The sequence below is a fragment of the Eretmochelys imbricata genome, chromosome 7 (genome assembly GCF_965152235.1).
Source record: "Eretmochelys imbricata isolate rEreImb1 chromosome 7, rEreImb1.hap1, whole genome shotgun sequence".
Lineage (NCBI taxonomy): Eukaryota > Metazoa > Chordata > Testudines > Cheloniidae > Eretmochelys > Eretmochelys imbricata.
In genome coordinates this window covers 32,047,992-32,075,829 of record NC_135578.1, presented here as the reverse complement: position 1 = coordinate 32,075,829, position 27,838 = coordinate 32,047,992, and the positions used below count along the sequence as shown (strand labels likewise).

Sequence of the window (27,838 nt, the reverse complement as noted above, 5' to 3'; positions counted from 1 at the left end):
GTAACGTCCATATTATACCCCATCCAGAAAAGGGGAAGTGTTCACATAATGTCCTAGCAGCACAATGCTTTTTGCCAAGAGAGGGAGCTGTACTATAACTTCCCCATGAAAATGAACAAAACTCCAACCTCTGCTGCACTGAAGAACAATGTCTGATTAATTGCACGTTTATTTATACCACATGAAATGTACAGGAAAAGTTTACAAAATGACCCTTCCCTGGGTGACTGTTGCAATAAAGTTAATTTTAAAAAAAAAAAGTTCTGCTCTATGAGCTCCAATAAGGGATCATTCCTTTGTTGCTGCTGCCAAATGAGTTCAGCTTTTGGATCCCCATTGTGTTGCAGTGAGGCCAGTTTGAGTTCACTGTATACAGGAAGGGATTCTTAGACATTTCCATCTAAAAGAGATCAGTTCAGTGCAAAGAGGCAGTGCCCACCCTGGCTGCCACTGGAGGTGAAGGCCAGACATGATCTAATCCGGTTCATAATGTGGGCTAAGGAAGGAGTTCGGGCAGCTCACTGCAATGAGAGGAGAAATGGGGCTTTTTAACAAGGCAGTTCAGTTTCCCTCTCTTACAAACAGTCAACAGCCACTTTCCTTTCACTTCTTGTTTTCTTGGAAGCAAGTGTAAAGTGGCTGCTCCTTGATCTTTAGAACTGGTCACGCGTCTCACACGGTGTCACTTTCAGCTCTGAGAGTAATATTGGCTGTAGTTCCATGGATTTTGATACCCGTAGACACCGTAGTTCTACATTTGAAACAGAAGAGGTATTAGTTATTATCAGAGTGGGGTGAAGCATGAGACTAACTTCTCCCCCAGCATCAAGGAAATTCCTTTGACAGTGAGGCCATCATAAAGAATTACATTTCTACAGCACCCTTAACCCAAAGGATCCAAACACTATACATAAAGGAAACACTTCATCCATCTCTGGAGTTCAATATGACCACTCTAAACAACTCATAGTAACACTGGATGAGGATAGGAAAGTGAAGAGTCTGCCATACTGGATCAGACCAACCATTCATCTAGTCCCATATCCTGCAGTAGCTGCCCTGCTGTCAGAAACTATCATGGGATCATCTACCCTTAGGGGAACTTCCTTACTAACACCAATCAGTTATTGGGGCTGGAGCAGGGAAGTTTACATCTTATGAAGGCTAAGAATGTGTAATTGTGGAGCGAATCCCATAGGCAAATAAAACTGGGATGAGAACAGGAGGTCAGTGAGTCAATGGTAGCGGTGGGAATAAAACATGAGAGCCCTGACTTCCTGTTCTAGCCACAAAAGCTCATTCCCCTTCCAGAACTGGGACTAGAACACAGAGGGGCTGAGAGTTAGCCCTCCTGCTAATCACCAGAAAACTTTCCAAGCTAGGAATAGAAACCAGGAATCCTGAACCCCAGCCCTTTGATCCGATCACCAGACCACACTCTCTTCTTTATTAAAGACCCCAGAACTTTGTTAACACACAGTTCAGGTTGCCCAGCCCTGCCTTGTGCTCTTCCAGAATGTGCAGAGACACTAACCAAAAACCATTTAAAACCAGAAACTACAGAACTAAGGCACATATGCAATGCAAACGTAACTCTGCCCACTACCCCTCAGCTGGCAATAGCTCCTGGGAATGGATGCGGTGAAGAATAAAATTACAAAGAGAAAGAGTGGATTTTCCATATCTTCAGGTCTTCAAATCCAGACTGGATTCTTTAGTCAACCACAAGTTATTTGGCTCAATATAGAGGTAACTGGCTGAAATTCTCTGGCTTGTGTTATACAAGTGGTCAGACTAGAAAATCCAATTTTCATTGCTTGTCTTAAAAGCTATGAATCTACAATAAGTGGATACAAGAAAGTTCTAAGAGAAAGTGCCATTGTGTTTTCCAGAAATCCAAATGCCAGCATTTATTTGTATGCACACCACCTGCGTTCAGTGTTAGATGTAGCTGAATGAATGGTGGAGAGATTGGTTGGAGCATCTTTGCAGACCTGTTACTCTGATATGACAGGTGCACATGTACCTTGAGGGATTAAGTATGCCCCTTTTCAGTGCTGAGTTCTGCAGGTTGTGTCAACAGAGGTACATCAGGGTGTCTTCTTGTCAAAGGGATTTTGGTGTAGTCTGTGGTCTTTAAGGCTTTGTGAGGGGTAAATGAAGGCAATGTCTCAGAAAGAATCCTCACGGCAAGGGTGAAGGGGAGGTAAAATTTAGCAAGGCTGAATGGTTTGTGTGGAGTAGGTCGTGTTTGAGTGTAAGTACCTCTTGTTCACCACACCTGACCTAAATGCAAGGATTGCCTTAGCAAAAAGGTGGCATTAGACTGGGTTCTACAGTGCTCATGTGCTCTGTAGCATCTGTGAAGGGACAGTGCTAGTATGGGTGTTATTGGCATGGTAGAGCGTTGCTCAAAGAGGGCAGATTTAAGGTTGCTTTGTGGGGAAGGACAAGGGATGTACCCTAACTCTTCATTTCCTGGTGTTCTGTGGTTTAAACTTAGCCACTCTCCAAATTCTGGAAGGGCCCAAGACACCACTAAGGCAACCTTGACATTTTTAGGCGTTTAATTTCCTCTTTTTGTTTTGTTTTTTTAAATAATCTCTCAGCACCTCTGTAACACAGCCTACTTCTCCGCTGTTCAACATCCAGCACTGACCCACTAACCCTATCCCCACATCCCCAGAAAACACAGCAAGTTTTAAGATAATCTGAGTTACCATGCAGCAATCATCTTAACCATTACGCAACTCGCAACCTGAACTATAGCAGAGCTGCTGTTCTGCTATAACAGGGAATGGACATAGGAACATGTCACACACATTTATTTCAATCCTGCCAGAGGTATTAAAATACAGGGCTCAGAACACCATATTAGTGCCACAATGCTGACCTGATACCAGGTGCTGTAGTTATAAGCGGCTGCTGGATTGGTACTCATATCTCCACCCATCAGTGGTGGGATGCCTGCAGTAGTGACCGCAGGGTTGACCATCCCAGGAGAGTCCTCAGCTCTCAGCTTTTTGTCTTCTGGTTCATCAGTGCAGCTGGGAAAAAATTTAAAATGCAATCAATAACTCAGTTCATAGCACAGGACCTAGAGGGGTCTGGAATCAGAGAGAGGAAACCCAGTATGGTACACAGCACCTCCTTGTCTGAGGTCTGGGGTGAGCATTAATTCATTAAGGATGTCTATCATCAAAAATGCTGCTTAGTCTGTGAACAACAGTTGGCAAGCAGAAGTCTTAACTGAGCAAGGTGGCATTCAAGATTAGATACTGACAGCTCTGGTGCACCATAAAGCAATCAGGAGTGGGAGGAACCTCCTGTGTCAAATCCAATCCATGCTATCACAGGCAACCTCAAGTTACAATCCTGTTTATAAACTTATGAAGGGCCATCTTCAAACTACTCTGCCCCCACCCACTGCCTCTACTGGCAGACTGTTCCACAATATCAATCCTCTGATTGTTAGTACCCTTCTAATTTCCAGCCTTTAGCCTCGACAGCTTTTCTCCCTCCCTGAGGTTTATCTTCCAGTGTATTTATAGAGAGCCATCAGATCTCATCTCAGTCTTCATTTTGCCACGTTAGACAAGCCCAGTTCTTTCAGCCTTCGCTCATAAGACTGGTTCTCCATTCCCGTCATCCTAGGAGCCCTTCTCTGCACACATTCCAGTTTGGCTTCATCTTTCTTGAACACAGATGATCAGGCTTGTACGCAGTTTTCCAGATGAAGTCTTACAAATGCCTTGTCCAATGGCATTATTACTTCCCTATCTCTACTAGAAATCTCTCACTTGATAGGATTGCATTTGCCCTTTACATGGCTGCATCACATTGGTTGCTCTCAGTAATTCTGTATTCTGACTAATACACTGGCATCTTTTCCTCCTCATTTCCAACTGATGAGCATCCATCTTATAGCAGAAATTATTAGTTTCTAAGTGCACAACCTTGTACTTTGTACTATTACATTTCATTCTGTTTCTATTACTCCAGTCCTCAAGATCTTCTAGTTCAGGGATGGCCAAACTGTAGCTTGCGAGCCACATGCGGCTCTTTTACAGTTAAAGTGTGGCTCACTGAGCCCACCAATTTCCCCCCTATTCTCTACCTACCAAGCTGAGGGAAGAGCTCTGGGCTTCTGCCCTGCAGCAGGGTGGTGGGGCTAAGGGCTTCTGCCAAAGGTGCCTGCAGAGAGTTGGGGTCACAATTTAAAGGTTCTTCCTCCCCCGCCCTCCGCAACAGCTTGAGTCACACACCCCAGGCATGGCCCCCCCCTTACCCTCAGAAACCCCTTCCCGCAGCTCCGAGGTGTTAGCTCCACATGGAGAGGCAGAAGCAAACAGATGGGAGCTGCAGGGAGGGGCTACTGCTTTAGCTCTGCAGCAGCGCTCCTTGCAGCTCCCAGCTGTTTGCCACTTCCTCTCGTCTCAGGCCACAGCTCTCAGCTTTTTGGCTCCATCTGCTGCTGCGGAGGGAAGGCGCCTGACATCATGTAACTGAGCAGGGCCAGCAAACCCTGGCAAAAATTGTCGGGGGGGCGGGCACGCGCGGGGGTAGGTATGATCCCATATCCCAACCCCCAAGCATCGTCTCTGGCTTCTGCCCAGCGGGGAGGGGTTCTTGGGGTTTCAGCGCCGTGGGGTGCGCCTAGTGGGGCTTGGCACTTCAACAAGAGCGGGGCTGAAGCCCCAAGCCCCGGGAGGCATTCTCTGGCTCTCAAACATCTGAAGATTGTCATATTTAGCTCGGAGGGTCAGTAAGTTTGGCCATCCCGATGTAGTTCTTCTTATATAATATTCTGACCCTCCTTTCTATTCATGACACTTCCCAATGTATGAGAGGCTGTTTAAAATCTGGTAGCATCTGTGCCTTACCCATTCTCAGGGGCTCTTTTCCTGGTCATCTGGTGTTTGAGGAACTTCTGGTGTTCATCATACGCTGTCAGCAAGCTGGGAAGACAGAAGGGGAAAGATGGTCAAGAACAGGAGAACTTCCTGTGTGTGTTTCAGTGATTTTACCAAAGTTTGCACTGGTGAGAATAGAAAGCTTTCCGCCTCTAACTTTGAAAGTGCTTTGTTTTGCCCCAAGCTTCCTTTGGCCCTTGGTGCTCCCTAGCAGAGGTGGGAATAGAAGTGGCATGCTAAACTCCAACCACTTGAGCCAAGTCTTTACCCCCAACAAGATGGGTATTTTACTCCTGCTGAACTCATTCCACCACCACTGGCCTGTTGAGCCACGATTTGTGGTTCCTTCTGGCTTTATAACCTATGAACGAATGATTGGCTCCCTTATTGGTAGATTTGAAAGATGGAAGATTAGGCCATCAAGTCTCAACTACTGTCCCTAGTGGTAATTCAAGGGCAAGGGGCTGGCGTTAGTCACCCTGTGACTGATCTGACGTTTGTGGATGCAATTAACCCGAAGTCAGTTCCAGGCTAGAGGATTCTGGGTGCAAGAATAAAGGGCTTAATTCTTTAGAGCCATCAATCAGGTACCTTTCACCAGAGAAGAAGAGCCCCAAGAACACTCCCCTCTGTGGGCACTGGGATGGGAGGCGGTGTGGCCTAGTGGACAGTACTCTGGACTGGGATGCAGGAAATCTTGGTTCTATTACCAGCTCTACCACTGGCCTTTTGGGTGAACTTGGGCAAGTCACTTCCACAATCTATGCTTCTGTTTCCCCATATGTAAAACGGGGATAATGATACCAGCCAGCTTTGGGCTCTACTGATTAAAAGCATTGTAGAAGAGTTAGGTACAGTAACTCCTCACTTAACGTCACCCCAGTTAATGTTGTTACATCACTGATCTATTAGAGAACATACTCATTTAAAGTTGTGTAAAGTCTGCTTGTTTGGCCGTGGGGGCTTGGAACCAGGGTAGGCCGGCAGCCCCCCTATCAGCTCCCCTCTGGCGGCCCCACAGATCAGCAACTCCCCCTCCCTCCCTGCGTCTCCTGCCTGCAGCAATCAGCTGTTTTGCGGCGTTCAGGAGGCTGGGGGGAGGAAGGAGAAGGAGCAAGGACATGGTGCGCTCAGGGGTGGAGCAGGGCCTGGGGCAGAGCTGGTGGTTGAACACCCCCTGGTACTTTGGAAAGAACAGCAAGAGGAGCAGCTGGATGATCCACCTTCTTTCTCCCTCTGACTTCACCACCTCAACCAAGCTTCACAATCATCATTGCTGAATACAGTATTAAATTGTTTAAAATTGTTTAAAACTTATACTGTATATGTTTTGTCTGGCGAAAAACATTTCCCTGGAACCTAAACGACCCCCCTCCCCCATTTACATTAATTCTTATGGGGCAACTGGATTCACTTAACATTGTTTCACTTAAAGTTGCATTTTTCAAGAACATAACTACAACATTAAGCAAGGAGTTACTGTATTATCTGACTTTTTGTACCCAAGAGGTGAGGGAACAGAACCAGCCCCATGCAGACAGGGTGTTCTCTTACCTGTGTATGCTGGACCCAAAGTCCTCAAGGAACTCCACTCTGCGCTGTGAGAAGACAATCTTGGTCTCCTCAGGGAGGCCACTGCTCAGCGCTCTCTCAAAGCAGTTCATGGTGTTGCCTTCATTCTGCCTGACATCGGCGCTGAACTCTATCTCCAGGAGGTTGGTGTAGAGCTTTGCATTTTCCTGTGTGACATAGGGGAGAGGGAGAGATGAGAAATGTGGTGATTGGCCCAGGTGGAAAAGGCATGTTCAGAAGGCACCGGGGAAGTCTTATTGAAATCTCCCTGCTTCGGTCTTCATTCTTAGGACCAAGGATGAATGTCCCTCAGCTCCAAGAATTATGGGGTGATCTCTTCTGCACTCAAAAATTCCCCAGCTCCTTTCATCCTGAAGTGCTTCATCATCTACGTATGGGACTCCCTCCTGCCCTACTAAAATGTAGCTGCCTCTGGACTGCAGTGCAATAGCTGTTGAGCCGCACAAAAATACCACACCACGATTTAGTACAAGAAGCAAAAGAATCCCACACTGAGTTGCAAGTGTAAGAGTGTGTGTGTGGGGAGGAGGAAAGTAGATTCAATAAGGCAGAATGGACTGGTCCAACCTGGAATTCAGCCAGGACCCTGTCACTAACAGAAGCCAAAATGGCTAATAGTTGGTTGTTGCCCTTTGATCCTTGCTTATCACACCCCACCCCCCATAAACCCTCAACCTGACTGCTCTCATATTAAAGTTGTTTGAATGGGCCACTCCAAGAGTCAGGCAGAAGTGTGGTTTAGTGACTGGAGCACTGGGAATAAGGATACCTGGGTTCTATTCCCTGCTCTGCCATCACAGGCACATCCTTTCCTTTCTCAGTGCCTCAGTTCCTCTTGTGACACTGGCAGGCCACAGGTGCCTACTGCTGCCCAGGCTGTAGGCATAAGCTAAGAACCAACAAACTCATAGCTGGAGACCAGACCAGTTCACCTGTATGTTCATTTTACTCATTAGTCTTATAAGAATGTATTTAGTGTTTAGACTCTATGAAAGCTTGTCCTGGGGATTTGGAAGCTGAACGAAGTAAAGAGAACAGTCATGGGAAAATTTTCCATCTTTTTGGCTGTTGAACTCTGACAGGGGCAGAGACTCTAAACTGAAGCCAGAGATCCCCAGGGTCTGCCTCCTGGGTCCGCCCTGAAAGACACTTTGAATTGACACATGACTGAAAGTCTGTCACTCTTAGGATTTACCTGGTAACATCTGTGTGTAAGTTTGTTTGCTTTAACCTGTAAATAACTTATTTCTTTTGGCTAGTTAATAACCCTTTAAACAGTTTATTAAAGGACTGGCTATAGGCGTTGTCTGTGGTGTAAGATCTAGGGTACCAACTGATCTGGGGTTGAGTGGTCTCTTGGGACTGGAAGCAACCTAAATGTGGTGTGATTTTTGGGGTAAGTGACCAATTAGCACTAAGTCCAGTTTGTCTGAGTGGCAAGATAGAATGTAGAGTCTAAGGGGACCGTCTAACTCCATGGTAAGACCGTTATAATGATCTAGGAGTTCACATTTGTTACTGGGTTGGTGAAATTTAATTACAGAAACCACCACCAATTTGGGGTGTCTGCCTTGAGGTTGGCACTCAGAGTCATGAGTCACTCTAGACAATGTGATACTCCTCACTAAGCTTGACTACTTAGCCTGTGAGCTCTTTGGGGAGGGATTCTCTCTCACTAAGTGCCTGTGCAGTGCCCAGCATCACAGAAGGATGGCCCCCAATCTTGGTCAAGATCTGCGTGTAGTGCCTAGCACCCCCTCAGTCTTAGCTGGAGCCTAGATGCAATCAATATACTAATAAAAATATGCAATTATGCAGAACAGTCTTCCACAGCATCTGTTCCCTCCTGGACAGAGACACTATCTCACCAAGAAACCCTAATGCATTGTCTTCTTGGGAACATCACCCTCCCCTTCCCAAAATCTCACCGGGTCTTTCTCTAGCGCTTCCATGAGAACCTTCCGAGCCTTTATTAGATTCTTCTGCACTTTCAGCACCTGTCGGGCCAGCTTGATGGCATAGAATGAAGCCAGGGGCATCCCCTCATTGTCCCGTATGGCTTCCTGCAGCAGAGCCTCAGCTGCCTCTAGGTTGCCGTGTCGCCGCTCCAGGCTCACTCTCCGCAGCCGAACCATAGCCAGCCCTGGGATGGACTCCTCATAAGACTTCAAGATGCGACGTGCCTCCTCCAGGTCTCCTGCACAGATGCGGGAGGGGAGAGAGAAAGAGGTGACAGTGGCAGTGAAGGCAGGCAGCATGGCAAGCACATGTGGTGCTCTGTGAATTTAGAGGCTATATTTATTTTGCTTTAAATCTATGTTGTACGAGAGTCTCACTCGTTTCAAAGGCAAAAAACTTACCACACTAGGGGGCTTAAAGGGTTTAGCGGCATTTTCCAAATCATCTAACCTCCGCTTTAAGCCTGTAAAGACTGAAGGGGATAGCGCACCATCACGGATACACATCATGGTCTTGGCTTTGCAATTTAAACATGGTACAGGCCAATATTTGCAATTGAAATCAAAATAAATCTGACAAGAACACATTTTAAACACATGGACACAGCTAAAGCAAAGGGTTTCCGGCCAAGAAGCTCCTAGGTTTCTGTATGTCCCTTACTAGGCAGCAGTTCACAGATTAAGGCCAGAAGAGACTATTAGATCATCTAGTCTGACCTTCTGTATAATATAGACTGGAGAACCAACCAGTTCCCCCTGTGTGGAGCGCACACGCTTATAATTGACTGAAGTATCTCCCAGGAAGACATCCAGTCTTCATTTAAAGATCTCAAGAGATGGAGAATCCACCACTTCCCTAGTGAGTGTGTTCTGATTGTTAATCATCCTGTCAAAAACATGCCTTATTTCTAATTGGAATTCGTCTGGCTTTAACTTCCAACCATTGGTTCTTGTTCTGCCTTTCTCCAGTAGTTTCCAAACTCCAACGAGTTTGACAGTTTCAGCCAGGTCCCTGAATCCCCAATTGGCCGGGAAGAGGAACCTCACCTGTACATGGTGGCAAAGAAATACTGTACAGAAGTACAGTAGGCTAAAGAGCCCTTTAAGTATCCAGTATTTCTCCCCCCCCACCCATAATTAAGTCACTTCTTGATCTTTTTGATAAGCTAAAGAGACTGAGCTCCTTAAGTCTCTGTAAATAATTTTTTTCCAACTCTTGAATCATTTTTGTGGCTCTTCTCTGCTGGAGCTTTGAAGACAAGCACCCAACTTACATGTGAGTTTACAGAAAAGCGAGCCAGAGCCAAGATTTACAGAAATGACTAGTGATTTTGCTCAACTTGAAACATCTTAAAGGAGCCTAGATTTTCAAATTGCTAAGCACTCAACCTCTAAGAAAACATCAGGTGTCACGCTGGGCACTCAAAACTCACTAGCTGATTTTGAAAATCTTAGCCCAGCATTCCCAGATTCTATTGTCCGCTAAGCATTCTGGCGGAGACTAGCACACGAAGAGCTAACTTTAGAATCCAGAACTGAACCAGTCATGTCTGCCCCTTAAGATTTGGCCTCAATCTTTCAAAGAGTTACTGAGCAGGCTGGTTGTGAACACACACAAAAAAGGGTTGGGTGGCTACGTGAAATGTCAATGAAAAACTCTGTCACCTCCCCCACTATTGAACTGCTTAGTAAAGTCAACTTCCAGCTAACCAAGGGCTTCTCAGGCCAGCAGATCAGCAGAGAGGTGCAGATAGGGTAAGTTTCCTCTGACCTTGCTTCTCTTCAAATGCAGCCCACAGGAGGTGGATGTTGGGCTTCCTGGGGAGGTGGTAGCCACAAGCTCGTTGGAAGACACTCCTGGCCCCAGCCACAGTGTGGTTCTCAAGGTATTTCGTGTACTAGATTAGAAGGGGTTGGGGGGATACAAAGAGGACATGGATGCGTTAAGGTTGCCCACTTCCTGCGGCATAGAATGTATGAAAGTCTGCTACATCAGCTTGTATTGAGAAGGTTATGGTGCACTCACGTTAAGGGGCTTAACACACCTCTCTTCAGAATTTCCTGCACCCTCTTAGGCAGGTAGGAAACACGGGCAGATAAAAAGCAGCAACGGAATTTAAAAGAAGGGTGTTAGAATTTTGCTCCACAATATACATGCAGAATAAAAAAAATAAATGAAACGTTTGGAAATCCATAAGAGAGCACCACTTGAACTCGTGCTGACTGCACAAGTAATGTGGGCAGCAGCCAGGGTGGGGAGAGGGATCTCATGCCCTGGTGCAGAATTAACTCTCTGATTCCCAGGGGGCAGTTAATACCCCCACCCCTGCAAGATGCTGCTGGCTTAGTCCAAGAGCTAGGGGACTCTGCCCAATGCTAAAGGGGAGCAGAATTACTAAACCCCTGCCTAAGTGCTAGAGGGTGAAGCCAATCTACTTTAAACCAGTGAAACAAAAGACTGCATCAAACCATTCTGTTCCAGCTCTGAGCTGCTGTCCCAAGGGGTGGGCTTGCTAAGCCCTGTAGGCCAGTGTGCCCTGGGGATTTAACAGATGCTCCCCCCTTTACCCACAGCCGTTTTTTTAAAAAAGCAGCAGGGGTATTCAAGTTAAAATTTGCTCTTATCAGCTGCAGAATAGGGACACAAATCCTCCCAAGGCCTGCTACCTCCATCCAAAGCCAATCCACCCTCCTAGTATGGCATTGTTGAACATTTGGGACTGCAACGAGGCTTTGGCTTATCTCCTGCCTGTCTTCTGTGAATGACGAAATACGGTAAACTAACAGATCCATCTTCCATGGCTAAGACACCACACAGCCATTGAGGATATTTTTTTAGAGCATCCTCTTAACTGCCTTAGGAGCAGAGATGGAGGAGTGTGTGGGGAGGAGGGGAGTAGCGCCGCCCATCTTCAGCATGAAGTCAGCAGGATTCAGATATGCGGAGCAACCCCCAGGGAGAAGGGGGAAGTGGGAAGGGGCTCACCTTGATCCAGAACTCCTCGTAGAGGGCACAGGCAATGACGCAGCGCTCAAAGAGCACAATGGTGCGCTCGTGGGAGCCATTGGTAATCTCGTAGTCCAGGTAGTCGCGCCAGTTCTTCAGCTGTGCTCTTTCCAGCGGCTTGACATGAAAGTATGGCCTCTTGATCTGCAAAATGTTTGGGATGGGGAGGAATAAAGAGAGATTTGCAAGATAGACAGGAGGGGGGCTGCAGAGGAAGCAGGCTCAGTCACAGAGTGGGGGACAGCTAATCTAGAGAGTGAGTTCTTAGGGGCAGGTATTGCATTTAGTTTTACAGTGCCTTGTACAATGGAGCCCTCACTAGGATCCTTCGATGTTACAATAAAGATACTACACTGTAGAGCAGACATTCAGAGCAGCATTCAACCCAGAGAGGAGCTAATGGAGGGGCACCATAATGGTACATCCTTCATCTATCTCCCTATATTTGCTAAATGCTACCCAGGCAGCAAATGCAGCCACCTTTGGGGGCGTGAGATGAGAAACCCCCAGTACACAGCAGCAAGGGAAGAAAATTTTGGCCAGATATCTCCCTTACAAAGAGCGCTGTGAAATCTTATGTCCATGTAAAGAGAGGCGCTCAGGTTAAGGCTCCATGACTAGAAGCCCCCGACTACAGCTCCATGTTCAGCGTTGCTGCTTCTAGAAGGATGAAGGAGTGATTCCACCGGGGGAAGTCTAGGTATGTCTAACCTAATACTTAGAGCACTGAGCCATCACCTCTGGCTTTCTATCTCTCCATAAGAGATGGCCTGTGCGAAACAGAGAACCCACAAGAGCTTCTGTGAATTCCTGCCAAAACAATGCACGTTATTTCCTCTTCACCAAACAGAATCTGAGGCTTCTGCACATAGGGACTGGGGTGTCTGCTCAGACAGTGGATGCTGCTAAGCACGTAGCCCATGCCGTGGAGCCTTGCCTACAGTGGAGTCCATGGTTACCTACCCCTTCCTCAAAGTTCCAGCGCTTGCTGACTTCTGCCTCATTCTGGGTGTACACTTGCTGCCGGATGGAGATAACGAGCTCCCGGATCTTGTCCTGGTCCAGGTCTCCCTGGAAGACGAACCAGTGCAAAGAGATGGTGATAACCTTATGTTTCTATAGCATCTTCCATCTCATTTAGATCTTAAGAAGTCATGTGTGAAAGGATCACTAAACATGGCTGCCCCGAGGTGGAACACAGCCATGCTGCCTAACAATTTAAGAAAGTCAGTGAAGTAGACTCCTTAATTCAAATGAAATTGAAAGGGGGGAATTTCAGGGAGCCAGCACATAGCTGGAATATGTTGGAATATGTCCAGGAGAGGGAGGATCACATGCTGTCTTTGACAAGAACTGCCAGGGCATCTTTAGTAACAATGATCTATGTTTCACATCTTAATCCCTTCCACCATGCTGGGTTACGAAGGCAAAGGCTCACAGCAATAAGTGATCCACGCTGAGGTCACTACCACCAATTCCTGCAGTTCTCCAGGATGGGAAAACGCTCTAAAGTGAAAACCTTGAGTACTGTGCAGGACTTCGCATACAAAAACTGAGGAAATTTCAGATTGCACTGGGCAGTCTATAAGATGCAATGCAACATAGAGCAGGCTCTTGATGGGGGAAGAATAGTCAATTCTACAGCAATCTCTCCAGGTCTATTCAAGAGTGAATAGTGCACCGGACTGGGAATCAGGAGAGACTGGACTACTATTCCTGGCTGTCATTTACCACTGTGACACCCTGGAAGAGTCCCTTCTCCTGTCTTTGTCTCCATTTCACCCCCTACCCTTTGTCTATTTAGATTCTAACATCTTGGGGGGGCAGGGACTCTTTCACTAAGTGTTTGTCCAGCACCCTGCAGAATAGGCCCCACACCCAACATTGGTCAGGGCCTCTCTGTGCTACCATAACACAAACAACAAACAACAACAATACCCACCCTGACAGCAGATGTCAGCTCAGAATAACTGTCAAAGTCTGCATCATTTGGGTAGGAGGCTGAGAAGCGTGGTACCTGGGCATCAGCTCCTGTTTCTGGCTTTACTTCCACCCCCGGAGGCAGGTCTTCCCCAGGTGGCACCTCCTCCACCTCTGTCTCCACACTTTTCTGTACTGTCTCCGTGGTGATCTTGGATTGCAACCAGAGCAGCTCCTCTGCAGACAGGATGTCTTTGGGGGAGTTGCTCATCACGTGTTCCTTGAACCTGAGGCATGGGAGGAAGGAACAACAGCTGATGATGGATACCAAAGCCCACTCAAGTCAGAGTGAGGAGGCCCTTTAAACCTGGTCATTCAAACTGCTTAGGAGAGTCTAAAACAGAGGAACTGCTGTACCCAATCAGGTCACCTGTCTGCCTGAAGTGGTGTCCCACTCAGCCATCGTATTTTATACAGCAAGCTAATTTGGAGGCATCTGCACCAATTTTTATGTCGTTTTTCTTAGGTCATTACCACAGTATCAGAACACCTCACAATTTTTAATGGATTTATCTTTGCAACACTCCTGTGAAGTAAGACAGTGCTATTAGCCCTACGTTACGGATAGGGAACTCGGGCAGAGAGAGACTAAGGAGAGGTCTACACTGCAATCAGGAGGTGATCCAGGTAGATCAAAGCCAGCTCAAGTAACAATAACAGTGAAGCCACAGAAGCATGGGTGGTGGCCACCTGAGTATGCCCCCAGGATCCCAGGTGGGTGGGACTAACCCTTGCTGCCAGAGCTTATGTACTCTTACTCAATGAGCTAGCTCTGATCTAGCTAGCTTGGGTACATGTACTCTTGCTGGCAGAGCTGGGAACTGAGCCAGGTCTCCCAGTCCCAGGCTAGCACCCTAACCACTGAGCCATCTTACATCTCTCATCTTCACCTCCAGTTGTATCAGAGCAGCCCAGCATCTGCTGTATCAGATCAGATGGACAGTGTGGTCTCTTGCTCAGAGTAAACAGTGCAGGGTGCTCCAGGGGAAAATGTACAACTCCTTAATGCATAACAGTTTGATACTACACTGCATGCATAGATATATGTGAAAACATATACTCCCCACCTCCCTCTCTGAACCAGTTAGCAATCAGCTCATGCCTTGAAGATGAAGAATCACTAAGCATGTTTAATCCTTTCCTCAGATTTACTAAGCTCTCTGCCTCCAATGTCCTGTCACAGAATTCCACAGCTCAACTACTCAAATTGGCAGCAAGTGGGTAGAGGAAGGATTATCCAGCAGTCAGGGCACTAGCCTGAGACCTGGGTTCTATTGTCTGCTCCCTCAGAGTTCCTGTGTGAACCTAGGCAAGTCACTTAGTCTCTCAGCTCCCCATCTGTAGGATGGGATAACAGTTCCACCCTACCTCACTTGGGGGAGAGGGGCGCAAATTGCGAGGCCATTAAAAGATTGTGAGGCACTCAGATGTTGCAGGAATGGGAAAATCTGCCTTACAGAAAATGACGACAATCGACTTCTACAGCTAGGAACTGAGCAATTTGGGAGAAGGACGTGCAGGGGGTTGTCCCACAAAATCTGGGATGATATGCATGTTGCAAAAGATAAATTTTTGTGAATTTTTTGTGTGAATTTAACCTCAGTAGTAAGTTCCACAGTGAGCCATAGAAAGGGTAGTTCTCCATCTACAGAATAGGCCAATAACTCCACCAGATTAAAAGAGAGAATGGATACTTATATGGACATCAAGAAAATCCAGAGTTGTAATAACTAATGACAAATATTATGGAAGGAACATTAAACCTCATGCTTCAGGGGTTAAACCAATCTCTAACTATTAGACATCAGCAGCAGTCTAAATGTGGGGACCAGATTATTCCATGTCTGCTAATCTGGGTCTTTTTATGCCTTCTTTTGAAGCACCTGGGATGGACCACTGTTGCAGACAGGATATTGAACTAGACGGACCTTGGGGGTGATCCAGTCTGGTAATTCACAAAGTTTAAGACCAGAAGGGACCATTAGATCATCTAGCCTGACCTCCTGTATAACACAGAGCAGAGAATTTCAACCGGTCATTCCTTTATTAAGCCTAATTTCTATGTTCAGACAGAGTACCAGCAATGTGAGTTTCTCTTATGCTATCCTGCAAACACACCCCCTCTAGGGAAAAGAGGGAAGGTCAGTTTAGATGGCCTACCCCTAGTCAACACTTAGCCTCTCTGCAAAGACCACCAATAGTGAACCAATCACTGCCAAACTGTGGTGGTTGTTGCTGAGACTCAGGGACTTGTTTCATCCTGAAGGAGACTTACTTTTCCCAGTGGTGGCTGTACAGCTGGGTTGGTGTGGAGAGCACTCGGTCATAAATGGTTGTGATGGCCTTCAGGTCACCTTGCTCCTTCTCCCACTCCACATACATCTCCCACAGTTTGTCTGAGCGGAAGTCCATTCCTGCGGCAGCCACGGCTGATTCAAACACACTGTAAGAGAGAAAGAACATCCATTAACAAGAAAGGCAACATGATCTAACGGGTGGGGCACTGGACTGGCATTCAGGAGATCTGAGTTTTATTCTCATCCCATGGGCAGGTTGCTTCCCCTCTGTTTCCTCTCCACCCCATTGTCTTGTCTATTTAGACTGTATGCATTTTTGGGGCAAAGACTCGCTCTCCCTATATGTCTGTACAGTGCACCATATTATGGGGCACCGATCTTGCTTGACCTCTAGGCACCACTGCAGTACAAACAGCCACCCCAAAGAAAGCAAGATCCCTGGATCTTCTAGTAGCTCACTGACCCAGCCAATATTACAGTCTCCCCTAATGCCTTACACAGTGTTGTCCTGTGTTTTCAATGTTCTGGTTATGTACCTGTGGATCTTCTGTATGGAATCAGGAAGGTTCATATCTAAGGTGGCCTGTAGGTAAGAGATGTAATGAATCCAGAGGTCCATGCTGAGGGGGATAGACTGCAGCCCTCGTTCGAACACCTGCAGAGCAAAAGGTTCTGACAATGACTGAAACAAAAAGAAGCTTCATAATGCTCCCACCCATCTGACCTATGTGAAAGATGCTGTGGTATATTCAAAGACTATTAGACTGATTTCATAGTACTGTATGTATCTGTATGTGATCATTAGCGATTATATTCCTAGCTAAAAGGGTAAGGTACAGAATGCTTCCTCCAATAACTAAAGGAAGTGGGGTAACTAATGCAAATTCCTAATACTGAAACAATGCAGCTAAAGTCTTTTGAAGATTCAACCTCTTGGGGAAAAAAGCACACAGACTGCTCTGACCTGACTCAGAGGCCTTAGCAGACAAAGGACTTGAAGCAGCACAAAATAACAACCCCGACCTGAGATATGGTCATAAACCATTCAATAACTGACAGGCATGAGACGTTTACCAATACAACCAGACTGCATGAGAAAACCCCAAGTACTTTTAGACCTGCCATGGTCTCCACATGAAAGAAAGATGACCACCTGGTAAACAAGACATGCATATAAGCTTTTGTTGTGAATAACTGGTACTTTGCTTTACGAAAACTGGCTGGGGACTGGATAATTCTGACATTGAGAACTGCATGTAACTGAAGACAGACCAACTGAGGCAATCCAGTAAATTGCAGGGGTCTGCACCTAAGGACCTGGTCTGGAGAGAGAGAATTGTGGTATTTCACCCTGAGAAAGGGGACTGCTGGAGGCCTGACACCTAAGTGTGGTGCCTTTGAGGAGATGAGGGGGGTCAGAGGTGCAGTTAATTCAGGAACTGTGCAAAACCAGTCCCAGGGAAGAGCACCTTATTGGCCACCAGCTCCTGGGAAACCAGCACAGCACCAAAGGAGGCAATAATAAAAAAAATAGGACTGGAAGGGACTCAGGAGGTCATCTAGTCCACCCCCACCGACCATCCCTGACAGGTGTTGGTCTGATCTGCTCCGAAAAACCTCCAAGAACGGGGATTCTACAACCTCCCTAAATAATCTGTTCCAGAGCTTAACTATCTTTAGAGTTAGTACGTTTTCTTTAATATCTAGCTCTCCCTTGCTGCAAACTAAGGGAATTACTTCTTGTCCTATCTTCAGTAGACATAGAAAACTATGGCTTGCTCTCCTCTTTACAACAATCTTGTACATATTTGAAGATTGTTATGTCTCCCCTCAGTCTTCTCTTCTCTAGACTAAACATGCTCAATATTTTTAACTTTTTATTTTCAGTCATGTCTTTCTAAACCTCTTGTTTTTGTTGCTCTCCTCTGGACTCTCTCCATTTTGGCCATATCTTTTTTTAAAGTGTGGTGCCAAAAATCAGTCACAGTACTCCAGCTGAGGCCACACAACTGTTGAGTACAGCAGAGCAATTACCTCCTGCATTTTATATACATCATTCCTGTTAACACATCCCAGAACAACATTTGCCATTTTTGCAACAGCATCACACTACTGACTCGTATTTGATTTGTGATCCACTTTAACCCCCAGATTCTTTTCTGCCTCGCCAGTTATTCCACATTTTATAGTTGTGTGTTTGATTTTTCCTTACTAAGTGTGGTACTTTACAGTTGCCCTTCTTGAATTTCATCCTATTGATTTTAGACCACTTCTTCAATGTATCAAGGGCATTTTGAATTCTAATCCAGTCCAAAGTGCTTGCAACCCTTCCCAGCTTGGTGTCATTCTCTAATTGTTATAAGCATACTCTCCACTGCATCATCCAAATCATAAATGGAAATATTGAATACTACTGGACCCAGGACTGACCTTGCAGGACCCCACTAGATATGCCCTCCCAGTTTGACAGTGAACCATTCGTAACTACTCTTTGAGAACAGAAACTAAACACAGTCTTTCAGCCAATTATGCACCCACCATATAGTAGAACATTTTCCCCTAGTTTGCCTATGAAACTGTCATGTAGGAATATGTTAAAAGTCTTACTAAAGTTCAGACATATCACATCTGCTGATTTCTCTCCTATCCACTAGGCCGATTACCTTGTCAAAGAAAGAAATTAGTTTGTTTTAGCATAATTTGTTCTTGAGGAATCCATGTTGGCTGTTACTTAACATCCTATTATCCTCTAGGTGCTTATAAACTGACTGTTTAATTTGTTCCAATATCTTTTTGGGTATCAAAGTTAGGCTGATTGGTCTATAATTCCACAGTCTATAATTCCACATTGGTCTATAATTCCAAATCAAAGTTAGGCTGATTGGTCTATAATTTCTCCCTTTTTAAAGACAGGTGCTATGTTTGCCCTTCATCAGTCCTCCGGGACTTCACCCATCCTCCATGAGCTCTCAAAGATAATTGCTTATCGGCTGAAACAATGCATTCCTGCTATATAATTACCAAGTCACCTGTGACAGACACCAAGAGGTACTTTTGCACAGGCTTTGTGAAGAACTCCTGGCCCTATCGCATTTGGTCCATTCAACAAGGACTTAGCCACTGGGGTAATCAACCTTGGAAGGGCTGCTGTAGCACAGCACAAAGAAATCCCAATAATTCTCCTCCCTACCTCCTCTGTCTCCTTGCTGAAGTCGAAGCGCCTCTCCATGTCTGCATACTTCTTCCAGTAGCCGTAGCAGTAGGGGTAGCGAGCAAAAAAGGCGTCGAAGGCTTTTCGTGCTGCAAAGATGTGATTCTGTATAGAGAGAGGGCAGCAGGAGGGGAATGAGCATGTGTGAAGAGCCCTGGAACTGGGAGAGCTGGAAACCAAACCCTGCCAGCCCCAAAGCAGCCTTTCAAATAGAGCTGGTAGGAAAACAAGGGTCCCTCCACCCCCCCCACAAAATATCATGTTTTTGGCTGAAAATTTAAGTGTTTCAATTCTGAAATGTAACTGTGGTGCCTCACTGGAGTTGTAGTTCAGGTGTCCCATGCTCCCATTCTCCCCCATAGAATGGGCTCCCTTAGTCACACTACAACTCCCATGATGCACTGGAGTCTCCCCCTCTTTGTGATGGGACACTGTGCATCATGGCAGCTGCATTAATGCAGTGAATCACAGAAGATATTGTCCAGCTCCGAACCACAACTTCCATGAGACACTACAGGTGCACTTCAGAAATTAAACACTTGGGTTTTCTGCTGAAAGGTTTCTGGTTTTCAGGCAAGGTTGGTGATTTGCGGGCGGGGGGAGGGGCGGGGGGGGGCAGCGGTGCGGCGGCACGTGTTTTTTTTTTTTTGGGGAGAGAAAGCAAAAAAAAAAATTCCATAGACAGCAGACACTTCTCAAAAAGTTTCATTTAATCAAACCTCCAATTTCCATTGAAAAACAGTTTTGACTGAAAGTTTTCGAACAAGAACATGTTGCTCTTACTTAGCACTTGACAAACCCTAATTTGGGTTTACAATACAATAAGCTGCTGGTGTCTAAATACTATGTTACCACACCACTTTCAAAGGGAAACTCCAATTTGCAGCGAGCCTTAGGCTCTTCCAAATTATCCCTTGTATAATGCTCTTTCAGGTGGCAATTTGATCTTTCATCTGAAGATCTGCAAGGTCCTTGCATTAAATCTCTCACTAATTAGTACTGAAACTTGCAATACCTATTTAAGAATTATCCTATTAAAATTAATCAAAGGGGCGAGAACAAATCTAACCCTTGACAAACCAGGTGCAATACCAGAGACTTCAATGAAGTTGCATCTGTTTGTGGCAGGGCTAAATTAGTCAGACCTTAAAATGGCTTGTAATTAGGGTGAAGCAAAAGTGCTGCACATAAGTGACTGATCTTACAAATGGGAAAACAGACACAGATAGGTGAACTGTCACAAAACAAGTTAGTGGCAGAGTTGGAAACAGAACCTAGCAGTCCTGTCCCTTAGCCATCTGCTGCGCTAACCATTCAATCCCACTCCCCTCTGAAAGCTGGGAATAGAATACAGAAGTCCTTACTCCCACCCTCCACACTGCTTTAACCATTGGACCCCACTCTTCTCCCAAACCTGGAAACAGATCCCAGAAGTCCTCTCTGCACAGGACCCTGCTCTAACTATTAGACAACGCATTCCTTTTTTCTAAATTAAAGGAGTTGCTACTTTTTTGTAGAATTATAAACTTCACAAGCTTGTGGCACCTGCGCCACTGTTAAAAAGCAAATGCAGTAGACAAATTAACAGCCCCATGCACCAAGAAAGTTCACTCCCTACCTCTTGTTCCACATATTGCAGCAGTTCGGTCCATGCCGTGAAGTCATGAGGATTCTCCTGAGCTGCCTTCCAGTACTTCTCAAACTCCAGAGGGTATGAGAGGGAGACTTCTTCCGCTGCCACAGGGGTAGCCACTGCTGCACGTTCTTCCTCGGAGGCAGGATATTGACAGTTCTCTTCATTTGCACACGGGTCCTTGAGCCCTGACACGTTGGCTTCGGCGTTAACTCCATTGCACCCTTGTGCTGCTTTGGTGTCTTCCTGCTTACTGGTACTATCACTTGGCGGTTTTGGGAGCAAGTCTTGGTTGGGACCTACAGCATCAAGATCAGTGAGGAGGTGAGGGATCTATCTTGGGTTTCTCTATCTTGCTGCCAAAGATTACCATCTTTTAAGCATATGCACCAGTGAAATATTGTATCAGTTGTGTCAACTTTCCCTGACATACATTCATTACCCAGCATGTGTCAAGGTGTGTGCCCCTTTAATTCTGCTTTTATCTTGGAGCAGATAAAATAAAAAGACAAGACAAGCCTCCGCAATCTTGTTTCACTTCATATACCTATACTATGTCCATGACATTGGATAGTTCTTCTGAGAGGTGTAAACACCGAAGTCAGAACCACACCAGACCTAGATTGATATCCTGTCTCCAAACACTACAGGATGATTGATGGGAAAATGCAAGAAACCCCTGCAGTGGATAATTATGTAATAACCTGCCCATAGGGTAAGTTTCTTTCTCTTTCTGAGGCAGCCAGCAGTTGTCTTACATGAGAAGGACCAGAGGGCCTAAAGTGATCTAAATAGGAGCATCAGGACAGAACTGAACAGAGCAAAAACTTCAGGCTATATACCTGAATATCTAGAATCATCTTCTAATGAGGAGAAATTCAGATTGTAAAAGAATCAGTGGTAAAAGCCTCATTGCTTGAGCCACCGAAAACTGGATGGTCAAAGCCCTTGAGAATATATTGCAGAAAGCAATCCTACATTTGCTAAGAGGGAGAGGAGAAAGCAGACTCCAAAGTAATCTGGCATATCATCATTAACTTCACAACACGGATTACTGGAGAGTCATTCTGTAATTAACACACACCTTACTACCAGGCAATATTTGGGAAAGAAAATTAATATACAAACTACAGCTCTTGAGTAAACTGGGAAGGAATGTAATGTTTCTTTGGTGTTGGAAACTACTTCACTCTCTTATTTGTACTGAAACGGGAGCAAGTAATGTGGTTAAGAAAGAAAAAGCTATTCCCCAGAGCATTAGACTAAGGATGGGTGGGTAAGATTATGAGGTGGGGACACAAGAGTTCTATGTACTTATATGGTCCTCATCACAATAGTATCTAAGCATCTCATAATCTTAATGGGGGCTTTTTATCTTTCAAAACAACCATGTGAGGTAAGGAACTAATTATCCCCATTTTACTGAAGAACAGGTTCTATTAAGTGACTTGCCCTAGATCACACACGAGTTTGTGACTGCACAAGGAACTGAACCCAGGTTTCTTGAGTTCTACCAGTCCAACATTCCTACCCTAGGAATGTATACCTAAAGTGTTATACAGAAGGGGAGCATGGATGAGGAAGGTTATGAGTAGCACGGTGAAGATGCAAATCAAATTCCTTTGTTGTATTTCTCAGTTGCCTTCTATACAATTTCTTGCATCTTCCTCTGAAACAGCTGGTACTGATAAGTATCAAAGACATAATACTGGACTAGACACTGCTCTGAAACAGTTTGGCAACTCCTAGGAGCCTAATTTTTCCAATTAGCTTTTCCTACATTTTGTTGCAAAATTAGTTCCAGTGAAAGGTGCCAGCTTGACAACCCCGGAGACTAAGGCCCTAGGAACATTTCCCCAGTACAGCTATCCCAGTATACTATGCCAACAAAGGGCTCCTAGCGTGGATGCAGCTTAGGCCAGCAAAGATGCACTGTTATGGTCTAGCTTATTTCAAACCCCCAAACAAAAAACACTACCGTATACAAGTAAAAGTACCGTTCTGCCAGTATAGGAGTTCTGCCGGGTGCAACTAGGCCATTTGAGGATTGCACCTCTTCACAACCCCTGACCAACAGAGCTGTGCCAGCAGAAGTCTGTAGCAAAGACATAGCCTAGGTTCTCCAATTCTCCACAGATCAGGTGTCACCAGGGGCTGTAGCAGGGCAAGCTGCCTCACCCTATCAACATACTTCAGCCCTTACACAGAAGTTAGCTCCAAAGGTGTTCAGTCTCCCTGGTTCATGCAGTCCCTGGCGTCTCTGGGAAATCGACTAAACTCAAACTTGGGTCACACAGCCCTCTGAATAGTCACTAATTTTAAAGTTTTGAGCCTATCCCCACACCTGTAGGTAAGGTAGAACCTAAACCGGTTACATTTTTAAGAGGCAAGGTTTTGCTCTGTGATAAAGCACCAAAGATGTCAAATACCCCCTCTCCAATAAGTACCCAATATATGACAGCATTTTAGAAAGTGAGTCGTCTTCATACAAGCATCCCACCAAATATCTTTGTTGAAATCCATCTCTGTCAGCAAAGCTAGCTAATGAGTCTCTCCCACTTAGAACACACTTTATAAACTAGGTTTCAGAGTAGCAGCCTTAGAGACTAACAAATTTATTAGAGCATAAGCTTTCGTGGGCTACAGCACACTTCATCGGATGCATAGAATGGAACATATAGTAAGAAGATATATAAACACATACAGATAAGTTGGAAATTGCCATACAAACTGTGAGAGGCTAATTAGTTAAGATGAGCTATTATCAGCAGGAGAAAAAAAAACTTTTGTAGTGATAATCAAGATGGCCCATTTAGACAGCTGACAAGAAGGTGTGCGGATACTTAACATGGGGAAATAGATTCAATATGTGTAATGACCCAGCCACTCCGAGTCTCTGTTCAAACCCAAGTTAATGCCGTCTAGTTTGCATATTAATTCAAGGTCAGCAGTTTTTCATTGGAGTCTGTTTTTGAAGCTTTTCTGTTGCAAAATTGCTACCCTTAAACCTTTTACTGAGTGGCCAGAGAGGTTGAAGTGTTCTCCTACTGGTTTTTGAATGTTATGATTCCTGATGTCAGATCTGTGTCCATTTACTCTTTTGCATAGAGACTGTCTGGTTTGGCCAATGTACATGGCAGAGGGGCATTGCTGGCACATGATGGCATATATCACATTGGTAGATGTGCAGGTGAACGAGCCCTTGATGGCGTGGCTAATGTGATTAGGTCCTGCGATGGTGTCACTTGAATAAACATGTGGACAGAGTTGGCATCGGGCTTTGTTGCAAGGACAGGTTCCTAGGTTAGTGTTTGTTGTGTGGTGTATGGTTGCTGGAGAGTATTTGCTTCAGGTTGGGGGACTGCCTGTAAGCGAGGACTGGTCTGTCTCCCGAGATCTGTGAGAGTGAGGGATCATTTTTCAGGATAGGTTGTAAATCTGTGATGATGCGTTGGAGAGGTTTTAGTTGGGGGCAGAAGGTGACAGCTAGTGGTGTTCTGTTATTTTCTTTGTTGGGCCTGTCCTGTAGTAGGTGACTTCTGGGTACTCTTCTGGCTCTCACAATCTGTTTTTTCACTTCAGCAGGTGGGTATTGTAGTTCTAAGAATGCTTGATAGAGATCTTGTAGGTGTTTGTCTCTGTCTGAGGAATTGGAACAAATGCAGTTGTATCTTAGAGCTTGGCTGTAGACAATGGATCGTAAGGTGTGTCCTGGATGGAAGCTGGAGGCATATAGGTAAGTATAGCGGTCAGTAGGTTTCTTGTATAGGGTGGTGTTTATGTGACCATCGCCTATTAGCACAGTAGTGTCCAGGAAATGGACCGCTTTTGTGGACTGGTCTAGGCTGAGATTGATGGTGGGATGGAAATTGTTGAAATCATGATTTCACCACACAACACACACACTAACCCAGGAAACTATCCTTGCAACAAAGCCCGATGCCAACTCTGTCCACATATTTATTCAAGTGACACCATCACAGGACCTAATCACATTAGCCACGCCATCAGGGGCTCGTTCACCTGCACATCTACCAATGTGATATATGCCATCATGTGCCAGCAATGCCCCTCTGCCATGTACATTGGCCAAACCAGACAGTCTCTATGCAAAAGAATAAATGGACACAAATCTGACATCAGGAATCATAACATTCAAAAACCAGTAGGAGAACACTTCAACCTCTCTGGCCACTCAGTAAAAGGTTTAAGGGTGGCAATTTTGCAACAGAAAAGCTTCAAAAACAGACTCCAATGAGAAACTGCTGACCTTGAATTAATATGCAAACTAGACGGCATTAACTTGGGTTTGAACAGAGACTCGGAGTGGCTGGGTCATTACACATATTGAATCTATTTCCCCATGTTAAGTATCCTCACACCTTCTTGTCAACTGTCTAAATGGCAGGTTTCACAGTAGCAGCCGTGTTAGTCTGTACTCGCAAAAAGAAAAGGAGTACTTGTAGCACCTTAGACACTAACAAATTTATTTGAGCACAAGCTTTCGTGAGCTACAGCTCACTTCATCGGATGCATTTTCTTTTTGTCTATTTAGACATCTTGATTATCACTATAAAAGTTCTTTTCTCCTGCTGATAACAGCTCATCTTAACTAATTAGCCTCTCTCAGTTTGTATGGCAACTTATCTGTGTGTGTGTATATACCTTCTTACTATATGTTCCATTCTATGCATCTGATGAAGTGTGCTGTAGCCCACAAAAGCTTATGCTCTAATAAATTTGTTAGTCTCTAAGGTGCCAAAAGTACTCCTGTACTTTATAAACTAAGGAATGAATTCCAAGCAGACCATGGCAGGAAGAAAAACTACTCACTAGCAAAGTATCTGCATGAAAACCTAGGCCCCACTGCCTTAAATCTGGAGCATGTCTCTGTCTGGGTCATCAGTCAAAAATTACATTTTTTGTGTGAATACTTCAAACGGTGCCCCACAGGGCAAAATCCACTGCACTGAGAGATGATGGGGAAAGAGACACAAAAGTGAAGCAATATGCCCTACATCTACACCATAAATGAAGTTAGGGAGAGGAGTAGAACTCAAGAGACCAGGCTCCCAATTTCCTACACTCACTGCTAGGAATCACTCCCCATCTCAGAGCTGAGAATAGAATTCAGGGATTCTGGCTTCCCCTGCTCTCTCCCCTAGATCCTCCCCAAAACCAGGAATAGAACCCAGGAGTCTCTAACCATTAAGCATTGCCATTTCATAGTATCAGACAATGAAGAAGGTGAATTCATCAGTCCTATGGCCTCCAAAAGAACCACACACAGGTCCGCTATCTATATTCAACCCAGAAAGGAACCAACTCCAGTTTCCCTGCTGTGTAACCAGCCTGCCAACAGATTTATCCCATAAGAAGTTAACGGTTCAGACTAATCCAGCTGGCAGAGTTGGACCAGCAAGAGATACCAAACCCTCCACCTCCCCAGAGAAGGCCATACATCAGGGATCATCCCAATACAGTGATCCCTTTTGAGGTGCCCCTCCTCAGCCCAGGAAGCACCCCACCCTTTCCCCTCTGAACCATGCTACAGCATTCCCCCCCCCTCCACCAACAATACCATAGGTCCCATTGCAGAGGGGTCTTCCTCAGCTCCAGCAGTTCTCTCCCACCAGGTCCTATCCCAGAAGTACCTTCCCCGGGGAATCCCCCTGAAGAATCCCTCCTCCCCCAATCCCCAGGAGGCCCTCACCTCTCGGAGCACTTTGCTCCCCTCGCCCCAGAGAGACCCCTCCACCGCCCAGTGGGAACCACCCCCCAGCCAGGCTCCTGGCCTTCCTCTTCCCCCTGTCCCCAAGGGGACACACTCCCTCTTCCCGAAAATCTCCCTCCTTCCACCAACCCCATACCAAGAACTCCTCCCCGCCTCCTGAGAGAGACCCCGGGGGCCAACTCTCTTCCAGGACTCCCTGCACGCCAAGGGGATCCCCCCAGCCGGGTCCTTCCTCCCACAAGCAAGGGTCACCCCGTAAAGGAACTCCCCCACCCTCGGGGAGCAGCTTGGCCGGGGACTTCTCCCAGCCGGACCCCGAGCAGCCCCCCTTTCCCGCTCTCACCGCCAATGTCCAGGCCGCTCTCCCCCCTCTCGCTTCCCCCGCCGAGGGCCCTCTCGGTCCCGGCTCCGCCACAGCTTGAGCTCCCCGCCGCCTCCAGCCCCTCAGCCGCCATCTTGTCCCGCAGCTACTACGGCGCCACCAACTGAGCCAGCAGTGCGCACGCGCCCGTCACAAGGACCCGGATGGGGATGGGTAGTCCGCCGGCGTAGTACAGGAAACTAGAGAGCGTAGCGGGAAACAACCTGGAGCGGCCCATCACCGGTTCGGGACGCCCACCGAGACCCGGCAGACGGGGAGTTGAGCGACTCCCTAATCCAGTAGCTTTTAAACTTTTGTACTGGTGACCCCTTTCACATAGCCAGCCTCTGAGTGTAGACCCCCCCCCATAAATTAAAACCACTTCTTTATATATTTAACACCATTATACATGCTGGAGGCAAAGTGGGATTTGGGGTGGAGGTTGACAGCTCGCAACCCCCCCCATGTAATAACCTCGTGAGCCCCTGAGGGGTCCCGACCCCCAGTTTGAGAACCCCTGCCCGAACCCGTTCTAGGGCTCCGTGCTATATGGCGGAACCATAGGGAGCTGGTGGAAGAGGAGCTAGGGCGGCAAAGAGGCTTTTCAGCTGAGCAGAGGCCTTGAGGAGGGGCCAGAGAGCTTCCTCTCAGCGGACATGTCTGTGCCATAGAGGGGGAGGAAGAACGGGTCAAGTGCCAACCGGAGTCCCATGGCACCAGCCCTACTCTTAAGATTAGAAGACAAAAGGGAACCATAGAGGCCTGGCTAAAGAAGATCTAGAAGGGCCAATCAATCAGGTGGCTGATGGACTCCCTTGCTACTGCGTGAAGTCTCTGCATGTAGTCTGCAGGAGAAGTAAAGAAGATGAACTTTATCCTGTCTTTCACCAAGTCTCTAAGGCTATGTCTACACTACAGCTGGGATTGAGGCTCTAAGATCAATCCACCAGCAGTAGATTTAGCAGGTTTAGTGAAGATCCACCATAGCAACAGCAGGTCGCTCTCTAGTCAACCCGTTCTCTGCCCCAACGACCCCGCAATAACTCGACCTAAGGTACGTCAACTCCAGCAACATTATTCACATAGCTGGAGTTGCTTAGTGTAGGTTGACTTACCACAGTGATGTAGACATAGCCTAATAGTCTCCCACA

General features: G+C 46.2%; 1 protein-coding gene across 2 annotated transcripts; it reads right to left on the bottom strand.

Annotated features, from left to right (window-relative positions):
* Window positions 1-151: 151 nt before the first annotated feature.
* On the bottom strand, window positions 152-26,804 carry LOC144268075 (pre-mRNA-processing factor 39-like). Of its 2 annotated transcripts, none has more exons than XM_077822644.1 (14): window positions 26,670-26,804; window positions 20,578-20,891; window positions 18,939-19,064; window positions 16,285-16,403; window positions 15,727-15,894; window positions 13,414-13,678; window positions 12,435-12,542; window positions 11,451-11,615; window positions 10,236-10,362; window positions 8,435-8,703; window positions 6,468-6,652; window positions 4,884-4,958; window positions 2,894-3,047; window positions 152-751 (listed from the first exon to the last, which is right to left on the bottom strand). In XM_077822644.1, exons 1-14 carry the CDS (start codon window positions 26,779-26,781, stop codon window positions 689-691), a joined length of 2,250 nt encoding a protein of 749 aa, XP_077678770.1. In that variant the 5' UTR covers window positions 26,782-26,804; the 3' UTR covers window positions 152-688. The 2 variants fall into 2 exon arrangements, with proteins under 2 accessions (XP_077678770.1, XP_077678771.1); XM_077822645.1 differs by having other exon boundaries at window positions 13,489-13,678.
* Between the last annotated feature and the right edge of the window lie 1,034 nt (window positions 26,805-27,838).